At 43.3% G+C, this 14105-nt stretch overlaps 6 protein-coding genes across 6 annotated transcripts; 2 read left to right on the plus strand and 4 right to left on the minus strand.

Moving 5' to 3' along the window:
* Positions 1-180: 180 nt before the first annotated feature.
* On the plus strand, positions 181-4091 carry BYT42DRAFT_643883 (uncharacterized protein). The gene is made up of 5 exons (XM_051572626.1): positions 181-869; positions 939-980; positions 1045-1125; positions 1188-3686; positions 3744-4091. Exons 1-5 carry the CDS (start codon positions 228-230, stop codon positions 3993-3995), a joined length of 3516 nt encoding a protein of 1171 aa, XP_051424292.1. The 5' UTR covers positions 181-227; the 3' UTR covers positions 3996-4091.
* Positions 4092-5920, minus strand: BYT42DRAFT_564926 (uncharacterized protein). The gene is made up of 7 exons (XM_051567803.1): positions 5754-5920; positions 5658-5690; positions 5329-5594; positions 5170-5269; positions 4594-5111; positions 4430-4540; positions 4092-4366 (listed from the first exon to the last, which is right to left on the minus strand). The coding sequence occupies exons 1-7, from the start codon at positions 5806-5808 to the stop codon at positions 4262-4264; spliced, it is 1188 nt and encodes a 395-aa protein (XP_051424293.1). The 5' UTR covers positions 5809-5920; the 3' UTR covers positions 4092-4261.
* Positions 5921-6032: 112 nt separating this feature from the next.
* Positions 6033-7246, minus strand: BYT42DRAFT_564931 (3-oxo-5-alpha-steroid 4-dehydrogenase-domain-containing protein). The gene is made up of 2 exons (XM_051567804.1): positions 6705-7246; positions 6033-6632 (listed from the first exon to the last, which is right to left on the minus strand). The coding sequence occupies exons 1-2, from the start codon at positions 7225-7227 to the stop codon at positions 6241-6243; spliced, it is 915 nt and encodes a 304-aa protein (XP_051424294.1). The 5' UTR covers positions 7228-7246; the 3' UTR covers positions 6033-6240.
* Positions 7247-7930: 684 nt separating this feature from the next.
* Positions 7931-8683, minus strand: BYT42DRAFT_593059 (uncharacterized protein; the record flags this gene model as incomplete). Its single annotated transcript, XM_051570668.1, has 4 exons — positions 7931-8010; positions 8080-8200; positions 8264-8476; positions 8567-8683. The coding sequence occupies 4 exons, from the start codon at positions 8681-8683 to the stop codon at positions 7931-7933; spliced, it is 531 nt and encodes a 176-aa protein (XP_051424295.1).
* A 253-nt stretch (positions 8684-8936) lies between these two features.
* On the plus strand, positions 8937-11729 carry BYT42DRAFT_288822 (uncharacterized protein). The gene is made up of 12 exons (XM_051562875.1): positions 8937-9136; positions 9191-9278; positions 9372-9447; positions 9502-9802; positions 9862-9917; positions 9990-10043; positions 10129-10209; positions 10279-10416; positions 10489-10564; positions 10619-11041; positions 11101-11240; positions 11313-11729. The coding sequence occupies exons 1-12, from the start codon at positions 9115-9117 to the stop codon at positions 11493-11495; spliced, it is 1638 nt and encodes a 545-aa protein (XP_051424296.1). The 5' UTR covers positions 8937-9114; the 3' UTR covers positions 11496-11729.
* A 740-nt stretch (positions 11730-12469) lies between these two features.
* BYT42DRAFT_494875 (casein kinase I) lies at positions 12470-13822 on the minus strand (the record flags this gene model as incomplete). Its single annotated transcript, XM_051564324.1, has 5 exons — positions 12470-12840; positions 12918-13146; positions 13236-13312; positions 13480-13662; positions 13747-13822. 5 exons carry the CDS (start codon positions 13820-13822, stop codon positions 12470-12472), a joined length of 936 nt encoding a protein of 311 aa, XP_051424297.1.
* Between the last annotated feature and the right edge of the window lie 283 nt (positions 13823-14105).

Here is a 14105-nt window from a genome sequence, read left to right on the forward strand (position 1 = left end):
CTTTATTAGATCTTCTGGACACAGTGGCACTCAAACAGTGACATGACTCGCAGGCAACCAAAAACAATAACCAAATATGGCGAATGTCATCTGTTGTTTCCACGTTTCCAAAAATGGTAATCCACGATGAAAACGATAATTGAACACCAGCGATATAAAAATTATGCCGCGTTTTACACACCCACAGCTCACCTATTTCTCTCCTCCACATTTTCTTCTTCTTTTTAATGTACGGAAACTATAGAAAGGAGCTGGAGAATGCTCGTGCCGCAGGTAATGGTGGACAGCAGAATCTTGGCATATGGCGACACTCGCCTTCCCGATCCACTTCCCCAGTTCCCGGAGACCGTCGATCTCCCAGCCCGTTGCATGGATCGGTCTCGTCCAATTCTTCTTCACTCTCCAATGAATCCGCCCGCAATCATAAACTCTCTCGCCGCCCTATCCCAGGAAAGGTAGCAGCCTTACAGCAACATCATCAATGGTTAATGCAACAACAACAACAGCAACAGCAGCGCAGTGTATCCCCAAAGCCGTCAGTCTCGGCCAACCGTCGCAGTGCAGATATGCTTCCATCCTCTCCGGTCAAGTCGCGAGTCATTGTCCTTCAAGGAAATGAGCCTAGTCGTTCTGGTTCCAGGGATGAAAGGGATGAAAGGGATGAAGAGCATTCGGATATCAGAAATGAAGACGACGCAGTAGAAGATGAGGACGTTCATGGCCGCCGCGTAATCTCTGATACAGCATCGGCTGTTGCCTCGATTGTATCAAATGCCCGTTCAGACCGCAGTTTCCTTTCTGGAATTTCGACCACTTCATCAAGCCCATCAGCCAGCTATGCACCCACGTCCGGATCGCAAGAATTCAGGGTATGTTAATGATAAAGATCGCTATGCCGGTGATTAACTTTTTAATGTTTGGGATTCATGGCACCCTAGGTGGCAAGAGAAGGCTGGCTCTATAAAAAGAATAGTCTGATGGTAAGTGACACAAAGGGGAACTGCTGCTGGATGGAATTCGTTAACTTACAATGTTCCGTGTTAGCAATGGCGTCCTGTGTACGCTGTGGCCAAACATGGCAATGCCATCAAACCGAGTGGACTTTATCTTTATAAAGATGACAAGGTGTGTTCATCCCAGTTATACAAGCTTAAAGGACCAACCCTTGCTTACAATATTGTATCTAGTTTTCCAGCCATATTCACACGTACGACATGAGTGAAGCCGTAGAGGTCGAACCGCGAGCGCAAGAATACAAGGCAGGAGTGAAATGGGAGCTACGTATTCTCGTCAAACGTGAAGACATAATCCTTGCTACCGATGATCTTCAATCACGCAAAGAATGGATCGATGCCCTTACTTCTATCATGGGTAAGGTATCGATCGCTACCCATACCGAGCTTCAAACCAGGATGTACGGTGCAGAGCAACACAACCGAGATCTGCAGTCAACCAATGAGAACCTTCGAACAGAAAACCAATCGTTGCGTGACCAGTTGATTGCCCTGGAAGAATCCATATCGAAAAAGGAAGCGCACATCCATGACGAGTGCTTGGCGCGGGAAGAAGATTTGGTAACAGAGCTTGACCATATGCGTCAGACAATGGATACCCGTTGTGACTTGCTAGAACGCGAAATGTCGGCTTGGCAATCCAAGGCGCAAGAACTTGAGGACATCAAGGTGGATAAACAAGACCAAATTACATCGCTGGAACTGGAAATTCGGAAATGGAAGGCAAGGGTAGAAGAACTGGAGGATATGAATGCAGATTTTCATCGAAAAGAAAGCCGGTCCAAAGCAGAGAGCTACTATAATGGTCCGTCAGGTTATTCACGATACAAGTCTACTTCAAACGACAGCAATTCTATTACAGATGCCGTAACGGATATGAAGTACAATTTGCAATCGCTGCGTGATCTCATCAAATCGTCCGGTGAAAACCAGCCATTGTTACAAAGCCATGTTCTTGATATCAAGGCAGGCGTCAACAAGTTGTGTGAATCACTCGAAGAGGCTCGCACTGGCTGGTCAGATTTGCAAGCTGACATTATCAAGTTTGTCGAAGCTGAAAACGAGCATGGCACGATGAAAGACAATCGACAAGCGCAGGCCCTTGAACAACTCAAACAAGACTTTGATGATTTACGTGAAGAACTCGTAGGTGGTAGTGATACCAGCGCTGACGAAGGTTCAGTGGGTACATCGGAAGGATCCGTTGATGACAACCAGGAGAGCGTAAGAAGCGAAAAGTCCATTGGCAAGGAGCGATTATCGTTATCAAGCAAGTTTGATGTCTTGACGCAAATGGTGGAGATGCTTCAACTTTCTCAAAATCGACTTTTGACAATGTATACCGAAAAGGACGAAACAGAGAACTCGAGCGAACAAGGAATGGAATCGGTGGCATCGATGGTCAAGGATATTCAAGAAAAGATCGATGTAATGCAAAGCTCCACGTCAGAGGACAAGGAAACTAGCATGCATCACCAGCAGCAGGAACTGAGCTCTTCTCTTGAAGATCTGCGGTCCGAAGTCAGCATGATGTTGATGAAGCTGGATGAATTACGCGAAGCTAAAGAGGATAGCCTCCAATCCCAAGATATTACGGAAAGTATTCGAGTGTATATGGACGATTTCAAGCAAAATCAGCAGCAAGGTCGCGAAGAGTACGAACGCAGTCTAAAGGTGCTCGGGCAATTATTCCAACATGTTATCAGCCAAATTAAAGAAAGTTCGATTCCTGACCTGCCTGCTCTTTCAGAACAATTGGAGACCACGGTTGAGCGGCTCATGGTTGCCGAGGAACGGTTAACGCGCATGGGGCTGAAACCAAGCAACCATCGGGACAGCGGTATCGCAAATGAAGACGACGGCCAGGATCTCATGGAATTCCGCAACCTTGAACGCAGTAAATCCGATGCCATTGATCTCGATGACATTCGCACGTTGGTGGTATCTACTCGCGCCTTTATGGAACGAAGTTTACGGATCCTCGATCGCTTTGGGGGAAGCAATGCCGGTATGGAAGAAACGGTGCGTCGAGCGGTGAAGAGTGCTTTCAACAGCCATCTTAATGTCGACTGGCAAGAACCCGGCAAGAACAAACATGACAATACCGAGGAGAAGTTGAAACGTTACGAAGAGAACGCGCGTGAATATATCGACAAGTCCATGACCGGCATGCGAGAACATCTGGAAGAGTACACGGGCGTGCTGTATAAGATGATTGAGGATTTGATTCTGCGGGCCGTCGATCATCTGCAGAGTCGCGATACACCCAGCAACCTGAAAGACGGCCAAGCGGGATCCGACGGTACTGATCGTTTAATTGAACTTCACAGCAAGCTGTCAGGCGCAAAGCAAGCATTGGAAATGGACATTGAACGTTTGCAGGAAGAGCGCAGTACATTGCAAAGCGATGTAGACGGCTTGAAGTACGATTCCGGGAAACTGAAGCAAGAACTGGACGAGAAACGTAAACAACTTCATGAACTCCATGTGGAATACGATAGAGTATCGAAGGAAATGCAACGATCGCGTGAAGATACTGTGGTGAATTTGACCAGAGATATGGAACCGCTGATACGTCAGATCGCCAAGCTGAAACAGATGGCTTCGCTGGGCCACGATCTAATCGACGATAATAACAGTACATCTGGATTCGTTGATGTTCCATCTTCAAGGGTAAGCTTATATAGACTGGTGTGAAACGGCAAGAATACTCACTTATCTATTGTATAGCCACGAGGTCGTAGTCCATCCCCACAACCGCCTCCCCGAACCCAGCATACCAAGACCGACAATAACGGCTTTTTCAAATCGAGCCATGATACCCCGAGCAGCTTGGCAGATCGAAGCTGGAATACCCCTCGGAACTCATACTTTGACGCCTCCAAATCAAGACCGCTTCCTGAGCAACCAAAGTCAACCTTAAGCGGAGGCCGTCCGCGGATAGGTACACCACTGGTCGGACTCACTGGGCATAAAGAATGAGCAGAAATTTTTATTCAAAATTGTACATTTACATGATGGTTACTTTATAGCTAATGGACGCCTTATATATAAATTTTACTTGCTACTACAAGTGTAAAGAGAATGATCGATATATGACAATGGTATGAAGTTGCTATGTACTAAGATGACCCTGAACCTCTTTTCACGGCCCGGACAGTTACACGCCGGTAATAAATGAATGCCCCATGAAAAAAAATGTCAATGACTTGAGTCCCTTGTGGATGATATGCGAAAATGTTGGCTGATCAGAGGTTTATAAAGTCGTCGAGAGTCTTGTAAAAGTGTAGATGCTTGTTGATCAGCACTGTACACACCGATTCGTCTAATTTCTCGGATGAAAACGATTGTCTCTATAACAACAAAGAGAGACGCGTGAGATCAAAAGGGTCAACTTGAGTGGAGATTCAACCTACCAGAATGTATTGACAGCTTTGGTAAATTTGGTGAAGCAAGAGTTTGGTATCTTCGCTGCGTTTATCATGACCCAAGTCGAGCAACTTAGCCCAGATCATGGCCTTCAAACGCTATTGAGAACGTTAGAAATCGCAATTCACCTCAAATGCCAAGACATTTTTACCGTCTTATTTTCTTTTGTTGTATCTGCGGTAGATGCCGATTTATCCGGTGCAGCAAGCATTTGAGGTTCTGCCTCTATCCGTTTTTGAGGCGGTAGAATATTCTCTATTGGTAAGAGGTCGTCGCGGGGTGGGTTTTTCTTCTTCGGTAAAAGTCGCTTCCGTTTATTGAAGACATCCAAATCCCGTGCAGGCTCGCTTGTTTCTGCTCGCTGTTTATCCAATGCACGCAGTTGGCTCATCACAAATTCTCCATAATCTCGCTTTCCAAGATCCCCTTTTTTGGCTGTAAAGAGTGAAGGCCGCAATGATTGGATCATTTTCAGCTCGGGGCAGTCCTGTGCGTCAAGAATTTGGCAGCGTAACTGTCTCTCGATCAAATATCGGTTGCCTCCAGCAGTGGAGTCATTGCTACTAAGAGATAGCGCGCTTCGCAGACCATGCAGATATATTTCAATGCACGATGTTTCAACATTCCGACGACCATAAAGCAGGGCATAGTTTTTGTCATGACAATCCACTAATGGAACTCTGTAAGCTGAGATCGAATTACCGCTGGCTGTTTCCATGAAACGCACCTGAGGGAACCGGCGTTGAAGGATCCGCATGTTTATCTTGATGCGGAAGAATCTCTAGTTGCAAAATAAGGGCAAGTTCAGTTTGTTCGGACCAGGGGCTCTACGTGTCAAGCCATCAGCAATCATGTATATAGAAAAACCAAGGTCAAATTGCATTACTTTGGTCGCAAACACGTGATTTAAAAATTCGCCAGAGGATTTTGATGCATCAGGAGTGAAGCTGCAGGAAGGGAAAGCGAAATAACAATCAGGCATATTGTCTGTTGATGAACCAATTTGGTGAACGTACACTTGCATCTCTTTTGATGTCAGCATGTAGGTCTTGATGGAGCTGAGGCGAATCATGGTGACGAGACGAAATGTGGCGTCGGTCAATCGTGAACAACGAAGCTGTTCCTCCTTCGTGACAGGTGCAGCAAGGATATCTTTTTTTTTTACGAGTCGTTTAATAGAGAGTCATCAATGGTTATGCTGTAATAATGCCGTACCAGGTAGCTGATCTTGTCCTTTCCACTTGATATCTAGAAGGAACATTCTTAGTACGTAGTGAAGGACATGCGAGAGCGAAATGACAAACACGATACCTCTATTTAGTAATAAAGGTCCTTTGAGGACCATATTGGTATCAAACAAGCTCATAGCTCGGTATCATGAAAGCGCGCTGAACACGAAAATGAAGCAGTAAAATTTCGGTAGCCAGCAATGGTGGTCTATTTCATCCGCTGCCGGGACTTTCAAAAGTCACAGTCAAGAAGAATTTCGGATGCCCTTGTCCAAATCCAAATCATGCATTTTCAGACCTCGCATCAGTGTTGGATGGACTGGTTTCAACCTGATTATAATCACTAACATATTTGCGGCATCTAGATTTATTTGCATGTAGACTTAAACTAGAATAGCTTTTATAAAAGTGGTTCACATTATGACGGATCAAGCGAAGCGAACACAGAAAAAAAGGTAACCGGGTACTCAGCAAAGCAATATGAATATGGAAATAGATTTTATAGGATTGTTCTACTTTCTTCATTAATCGTCTTTAGTATGAAGATATCAAAAGAACGTGGAGGCGAACTAGTAAACACAAGGTATTATAATCCACCGTTTCCTTGGAAATGTGGTGGTATAAAGTGGACCAAATGTACGGCAATACCATCTCTGTGTCTCACTAGCTGTGACGGAGAGATTCAGCGTTGTCCATATCAAACCACATAATAGTACTCGATTGCGAAAGCGATACAAGATGCACAAGGATGCATAAATCAAGATATCACAGAAATAATGGGGCGTTACGATCCGTTCGAACCAATCGCCTCGAGGGATACTGTAAGTGGTATTCGTCTTCTTGGTCCTGAGAGAAGCCAAGATGGCATGGCAACGATATTGATGAAGCGATGCATAAATGAAAAGCGTGACAGATATCAATGCATAAATGTAATGAAATGAACGCAAAGCTGGGCTAGATTCTATGAAATGTAAAGCAAACAAACCGGATTTAATACAAACTATAACGAAAGAGTAAGTCCATCTTTCATTACCTGGCCAGACGCCAAAAGAAACAGCTCCTTCAAGCCAGGTACCGAATACCATAGCACCGTAAAAACCGATACCCACTAAATAATGGGAGACATGCATGCGGGCTGTAGGAGATAGCTTTTCAATATAGAAGGATTCGTAGACGCGTCGAGCCAAGTGGATTGTCATGAGTGTGGTCCCCAAGTAACTTTCCGTCAGGGACAATGTGTCTCCCCAGTAAGGGTTGTCCCAATGACGGAGAAATGTTAGCAGGAGACCGTACTTACGCCTAAGTGTTGCAGCTGTCAATTCAGCGGAGCAGATCAAGGCAAAAGCGAGCCCAACGATGTAGAAATGAGTAAACCAAGATTTCGGTACGGTCCAGCTAGCTACCACGCGACTCAACGAGGAAGTGGGACGATCAGCTACACTTTGAAGTTTCCCATGAGCGAGTACGGACGAACGAAGATCAGGAACATACTTTGCCAGCACACAAAGGGCCGACAGTGTGCACAGGCAAAAGCAGACAAAGACAATGAGGTACATGGCGGAGATTATACTGCGACATGCACAAACCTTTCTTTGAAAATTTTTCTTGTTTTTTATTGTCTCCAAGTGACGCTCTTGGTGATGTATACCAATAAAAAAGCTATAATGTTTTTCAATGGATTTCTCAAAACACCAGGCATTGAGTTGAATCCATGTTTTGCAAAAATCATACAAAGCTAAATATAGAAATTGAAGGGAAAGAGTGACCAGATGAATGAATTGTTGAGGGGTTGCAGAACAAAATAAAGGAAAAAAAAAAGAAACACGCACAAGAAAGAAGGAAGAAATTTCAGAAACGGGGTTAAGGAAAGGGACAGACATGGAGATAGATCTGAACATGTGTATTTTTCCCTAGTGTTTATGCTGTCGTTTCAATTTGATTGTGTTTTCAGTAATACACATGCAGTACACCGAATGAGATATTGATGGCGATACCCGCAGCAATACCTGGGAAGACGCGACCAAAGTTAGACATGTGACAAAAAAGAGAGGATTGGCCTTGTCATTTTGTAACTTACCCATCAAATGTCGCCGACTGAATACGGACTCTCGGAACCAAAAAAAGCAAATGATGCCTAGGAAAAAGCCCAGCATAAGACCCCATATCATCTCCTTATAGGTACCCTGAAGAGCTGGCCAATGAACAGTTAGACCCTTTTTCTTTTTTATATTATAGTTCTTAATTATCAGAGGAATCAAATCACTCACTTTCATCGGATAATGCGGTTTCGGAATGCTCCATCCATTGTTCTTCCAGATATTGGGCTTGATCCCGTGTATCTATTGCAAATCCACTTTGTATAAATTTCTAGACAGAGCAAAAAAAAAAAAAAACGAATGGAGTATTACTTTGTGTACGAAGCGTTCCTTGAAGTCGATGAAACTGTGTGCGGATCAATTGAATATCTTGATCGGAAAAGCCCGAGTCTCGTAAACGGTCAAATCCTCTGGACGATGTCAAAGCCGAAGTCTGTCACACCATAAATTCAGGCTGCGAATGAAAAAAAATAGGCTGATCAGTGGCTTTGCTTACCTTGGCTTTGACAGGAATTCTTTTCTCTGGCACATATTCGGATACTGAGCAATGAATATACACAGGCAGAGGTGACGTTTGCTGAACCTTGGCATCTTTGAGTCTGAATTTTCCAATATTGTGGTCGGACAAAGTGGTGTTGTCATGAAGGATTCGACCGTTATGAATCAAGCGAATATACTTATTTCGTATTACGGCGGACGACTGCTGAATCTAATTTTATGGAGTGAATATTGAGGTTTCACCTTTTTGGTTACTACGCGATTTTGTAACAAAGAGACATTGAAAGATGTGGCATTTTACCTTTTGCTTGATATCAGCTATTGTTTCATGAGGAGAAATACGCAATACCAAATCTTGCGTGTCAGACCATCGAACGTGGAGGTCTACTGCTTCATAATATTCAGTGGTGAATGTCATAATGAGAATAGGGAAAAAAACGAGTGGAAGAGAAGGCAAATGACAGACTACAACAATCAAAGGAAATAAAGAAAGGAAGGCGGGGAAAAGGATCAATCAAACGGGTGGAATAGGTTTGCCTAATACAGTTTTGCTGCGTTTACGAGGAAGAGAACCTGCATACGAGGGGAGTTGTTAAAAAGAGATGAAGTTATATCATATTTTTATAAGGGGGTTGCCCAAAATCCAAAACTGAGGGGGGCCGAGTTTTGGCGACCTACGATGTCCCATCCGCATCAGGTGTCTCTTTTTTTTTGGCCTTGCAACTTGCGTGGTCCCAAAACAGGAACCTTTTCTCACTGTACTTCAAAGTCCGCACTTGTTCTTGTAAATTGTATGTGCTGGGTTCCACAGTGAGAATCTGGCCTTCTCCAAAAACTTTACTCTTCAACATGCGGCTGGAGGAGATGATTGGTATGTGTTCGCCCGAGATTTTAGATCGCTGCAACTGAACGTCTTTTTAAACAGAGGATGCTTGCAATCCGGCACGATTTGAGTCGGATGCACGGCTCAATAAGGAAATCTGCGACAGAATCAATCAAAAGCAAGGAAGCCTGTAAGTTGTTGTTTGCAAAAAGAAAAAAAAAACAAAGCGTTTCCACACAGAACACCATTGGAATAAATAAATGACTAATGTGAGAAATTACAGACCTCGGATCGCCGCCATGAGAATCGTGCGTTTGGTGAACAGTAAACATGTCCATCAAGGCATGCTGGCTTTGACGGTAAGCGGCGATCTACTTCATTTCTACTATCTAGGAAACTGACACGACGAGCAGTTATTAGACATGTGCGTCAAACATTGCGGTTACCCATTCCACCTTCAAATAGCGACAAAGGAATTTTTAAATGCGCTGGTACGAAAGTTTCCTGAACGTCCTCCTACACGCACCCTTGTACCGGACACTCCCAACGGCTGGAATCACTTTGATATTGTCCCCAGTGCATCGCAGATGAATCCGATTATGGAACGAATTCTCTACATGATCAAACAATGGAAAGTGGCGCTGGCAGAATTATCACGTTATAAAGAGGATCTGGTGCATATCAAAGATATGTACCGCTTGTTACGATCCAAAGGTAGGCACAGCTGGCGCGATGATCGATTGCAATTCTAAAAGTAGTCGCTTCGTGCGTAGGATATCGATTTCCCGAACTTCGTGCATCTTCTGTCAATGAACTAACACCACCAGAGGTGAGATTTTTGGGAAAACGCACGTATGACATGATATAGAACGGTTGACTAATGGATCATTGACTTTGGCAGACGTTGAGAACACCGGAAGAGATTGAAGAGGAAGAAAGAGTGGCGCAGGCAGCCGTATGTATTAAATCGCTGCTGCAACAAGGGAAAGACAATCATGGACATAGTACTAATGACAGTTGATCGACGTTTACTATGCCAGAAATTACAAGAACTGATTCGACGAGGTAGACCACAGGATCTAGCAGAGGCCAATCATTTAATGAAAATCATGACCGGTTATGTAAGTATAAGGGTCGGAGGAAGACTTGTGCCTCGACGCATCAAAAAAGCTGATGGGTATTGGTGGTAGAATCAACAACAACAGCCAGATTACAAGGAAAAGTTCACGGGTGAACTGCGAAAGATTCGGAACAAAGCGCAACTTTTGTATGATATGCTTGAAAAGGTCAAACCAGGACAAAAAGTGGATGTCAATGACATGATGACCGTAAGTGTGAACGGAAGATTCTAATGTGTGTGTATGCCATTGGATTTTGCTCATATAAAACAATGGCAGGAGTTCAAATACACCTGCGAAACCACGCTTCCACGAATTGCTACTATGATCAAACAAGAAAACGATGTAGAGCGGTTAGGTAACTATTGGATACAAAGTTTATGGATATCATATGGTTTAACGATCTTCCTAGAGGATTTGCTGACGGTGAACGATATATTGCAAAACGTAATGGCAAAGTACTTTGATCTCAAAAAAGGCATTTACGATACGCATTACAGTGTTGATTCAAAGCCTACAAAGCCGCCAAAAGAAGATGCGCCAGCTCAAGCTATTAGTCTTATCGACTTGGATGATAACACATTGACATCGCCGGTCCAGGATCAATCACGGCAGAATGCATCTTCAGATATCAGCGTCTTTGATGAATTGAGCAACGTGTTTGAGCAGCAAGTACAAGTTACGACATCTTATTTTCCACCCGTATCGAAGAATGGTGATCTGATGCACAACAGCGGTACAAGTCCTCTACCCATGATGTCTCCTGTGTCTACTGTGGATAGCCCCGACTCCAACATGACTCAAACGACGCGCTACGGCAAAGAAGATGAGAAAAGTAAGTTGGAGCAATTGTTAATCAAAACAGATCATTTCTAATATAAATTGTGGTGCTAGTTATTTTATTGGATAAAAACGGACTTCAAATTGTACTGAAGGGGTCTGTGCAGGACTCCATCTATCGCTTAACAGCGTATTTCTCAAACCGATCTACGGTGCCTATGGAACGCATGGTCCTGCATATGGCAACACCAAAGGTAGTAACAGTAGAGCGACCGTCAATGAGTTTATTTTTCTGATGCCTAATGCAAAAATCCGTCATCTTCTAGTCCATGACACTGGCAATGGAAAATCCGTCGGCTCAAGTGATCCCATCAAAATCAGAAGCTGTTGTTACTCAAAATTTGACCTTGGAAAATCCTCAACGGTGTCCATTACGGCTCAAGTACAAAGTGACCTATGAACAATTTGGCGTGGAAATGGAACAATCCGGGATTTACGAGGAATCATAGAAAACAAGCAGCATTTTATACCACTCCGATGTTGTTGATCAGCATGGCCATTTAGTTTTCTCTTTTTTTTCTGTTTTTTTCCTCTGCATCCACCCGTTCCTCTTCACCTTGTACATTACCGTATCTAGTCAGATGAGTCTGTATAAGCACTGTTCATTCATGTATACTGCAATTATTCAATGATATCAGCAACAAAACAAGAGAAGGATGACCTTTTTTTTTTTTTTAAAAAAAAAAAAAAAAAGAAACCAAAGGGTTGCGCGCATCACTGGCGAACCCCACAGAAGAAATAATAAATGAACAGAAACATGTAATGCAGGACATCAAAAGATGAAAAATGATCGACAAAATATAAGAAAGAAGAAAAAGCAACAGAACATGGATAACTTTTTACGATATTCTGTTTTCTGAATGTGTTCGATACGAAAGATAACGTAATGGAAGTTCCCATGGCAGTAGATGCTCGTATCGCCACATAATATAATAGCTGCCTCTGAATATATCACATAACGCCATAGTTTCAAGGCTACACACAGAGCTGTGTAAGCACTTAAAAGAGAATGTCATCATTTTCGATCCATTGAACTTACTTTAGCTACAGGGGCATTTCTTGGTGTTGGGGGAGACGCCATAGCGCTTGATCTCCCACCTTGCGCGCCAGGTGCCAGTGACTGTTGCTGGATGGCGGCAGAGTTGGATCGACGGAAAGATGACATATTGGTTGGGTCAGTTGGTAATGTGCCTGATGGAGCAACGGCACGTGAGCTTGAGATCCCCGTAGTCGGGAGTCGTCTTTGCGACGCTCTCAGCATATCGTCTGGTCCTTCCTGCGGTGCCTGGGGCTGTTGAGGTTGGATTGGCGGTTGTTGCGGTTGCTGATGTTGCGGTTGCGGCGGGTGAAACTGTGGATCGCTTGATGATGGCACGTGCGGCGGTTGTCCATTCTAAGAACCCATCCATCAGTTTTTATCTAGTTAAACACACATTCTTTGCTGGAACTGTTGAAAAATATAAAGAGGACGTACCACTCTGTAAACCGTCCAGTCAAACACATAATCATACTGAAATCCTTCTCTGACGAACAAATCACGGAATAATTTACGAAGATAACTGTAATCGGGCTTGTCATCGAACCGTAATGAACGTGTGTAATTCAAAAATATGGCAAATTCACTGGGATGGCCGCGACATAGCAGTTCAGTCGGTGTTGTCATTTTCTTTTCCATGATTCGATCATATTTCTGTTTCTTGGTTGCTGCTTTCAATCCTTGCCAAGGCAGGGAGCCTCGACAAAAGTACATGAGAACATAGCCCAACGATTCCAAATCATCACGTCGCGATTGTTCTGTTTGAATAAGAATGGCAGTGCACGGGTTAAAATTCGTATGACATATTTGCCTCAAGTGGATGGTTCAAACGTACCGACGCCCAGATGTGTATTGATACTTGCATATCTTGCTGTGCCTGTCAAATTCTTATTCTCTCTGTAGGGAATATGAAGATGCGTTCGCGGATCACGATATTTTTTGGCAAGTCCAAAGTCGATCACATTGACCTGATTTCCTCGTTTGCCAATCCCCATCAAAAAGTTGTCAGGCTTAATGTCACGATGGATAAAGTTCTTGGAATGGATATATTCGATGCGGGAGAGCTGATAAATGAAAAAAAAATCGTGATTAGTAAACTCTTATAACCAAAAAAAAAAAAAAAAAAAAGTAGTAAATAATCCAGAATAGATACCATCTGATCTGCTAATAAGAGAACAGTTTTCAACGTGAATTTGCGGTTACAAAAATTGAACAGATCTTCGAGGGAAGCTATGTATATATATATAAGCAATGGTGAGTGTTCATGTTATCAGAAATATAACAACCCTTACTGCTTTTTCAGCGCTTTTTTTTTGTTTTTTCCTTGCTTGAACAGTGGAAAAAAAAAAACGAGAAAAAGAACAAGAAAAAGAAACGAAGTATAGCATGATACATACGTCCCAGAAGATCGATCACCATGGCATTGTAGTCGCATTCTGTGCCAAACCAACGTACGAATGGAATGCCGACACCACCTGACAGAGCCTTGTATACTTTTGATTCATACTCGAGTTGGGGATGTTTTGTCTTTACTGCCTCCAACTTGATAGCCACTTCTTCACCGGTAATAATATTTGTACCTAATTATGCAATGGATTAAGTATTCATGGGCATGATTGGAGAAGAAAAAAAACTGCGGAAAAGCCGGCATGTTAGAAACTTACCGAGGTAAATGTCTCCAAATGAACCACAACCGATTTTGCGACCAATGCGATATTTGTTTCCTACTCTCAAGTCCATAGCCATAACAATCTTATGCAACTGTCAATGAGAGAAAGTTTGATTATAAAAAATCTGGGGGTGCAGGCGGATTAGAAGCGGAAAGGAAAGAGTGGAAATGGAAGAAAAAGAGAAAGTGCGCGTTTGGGAAAAGAGTCCAGCCAACCGTTGTTTTTTTTTGTGAATTTCTCAGTCGCTCTTTTAAAAAGGGAATCACACGGCATTCGACTGGAAATCCCTTTTTCCATACCTAGCTGGAAAATTCAAAAAACCCCTTGTCTGCTGTCTGACATGCGTCATCCCA

Source organism: Radiomyces spectabilis (assembly GCF_025331425.1).
Source record: "Radiomyces spectabilis strain NRRL 2753 chromosome Unknown BYT42scaffold_5, whole genome shotgun sequence".
In the NCBI taxonomy this organism is placed as follows: domain Eukaryota; kingdom Fungi; phylum Mucoromycota; class Mucoromycetes; order Mucorales; family Radiomycetaceae; genus Radiomyces; species Radiomyces spectabilis.

Excerpts from the sequence above, each read along its gene's own strand:
- BYT42DRAFT_643883 (XM_051572626.1), top strand. The coding sequence starts at position 228 with ATGTACGGAAACTATAGAAAGGAGCTGGAGAATGCTCGTGCCGCAGGT. Across the intron at positions 870-938 it reads CCGGATCGCAAGAATTCAGG|GTGGCAAGAGAAGGCTGGCT; the intron begins GTATGTTAATGA and ends ATGGCACCCTAG. Across the intron at positions 3,687-3,743 it reads TTGATGTTCCATCTTCAAGG|CCACGAGGTCGTAGTCCATC; the intron begins GTAAGCTTATAT and ends TCTATTGTATAG.
- BYT42DRAFT_564926 (XM_051567803.1), bottom strand. The coding sequence starts at position 5,808 with ATGAGCTTGTTTGATACCAATATGGTCCTCAAAGGACCTTTATTACTA. Across the intron at positions 5,691-5,753 it reads ACCTTTATTACTAAATAGAG|ATATCAAGTGGAAAGGACAA; the intron begins GTATCGTGTTTG and ends TGTTCCTTCTAG. Across the intron at positions 5,112-5,169 it reads TTCAACGCCGGTTCCCTCAG|TGGATTGTCATGACAAAAAC; the intron begins GTGCGTTTCATG and ends GAGTTCCATTAG.
- BYT42DRAFT_564931 (XM_051567804.1), bottom strand. The coding sequence starts at position 7,227 with ATGTACCTCATTGTCTTTGTCTGCTTTTGCCTGTGCACACTGTCGGCC. Across the intron at positions 6,633-6,704 it reads TTCTTTTGGCGTCTGGCCAG|AATCTAGCCCAGCTTTGCGT; the intron begins GTAATGAAAGAT and ends TACATTTCATAG.
- BYT42DRAFT_288822 (XM_051562875.1), top strand. The coding sequence starts at position 9,115 with ATGCGGCTGGAGGAGATGATTG. Across the intron at positions 9,137-9,190 it reads GCGGCTGGAGGAGATGATTG|AGGATGCTTGCAATCCGGCA; the intron begins GTATGTGTTCGC and ends CTTTTTAAACAG. Across the intron at positions 9,279-9,371 it reads AATCAAAAGCAAGGAAGCCT|ACCTCGGATCGCCGCCATGA; the intron begins GTAAGTTGTTGT and ends GAGAAATTACAG.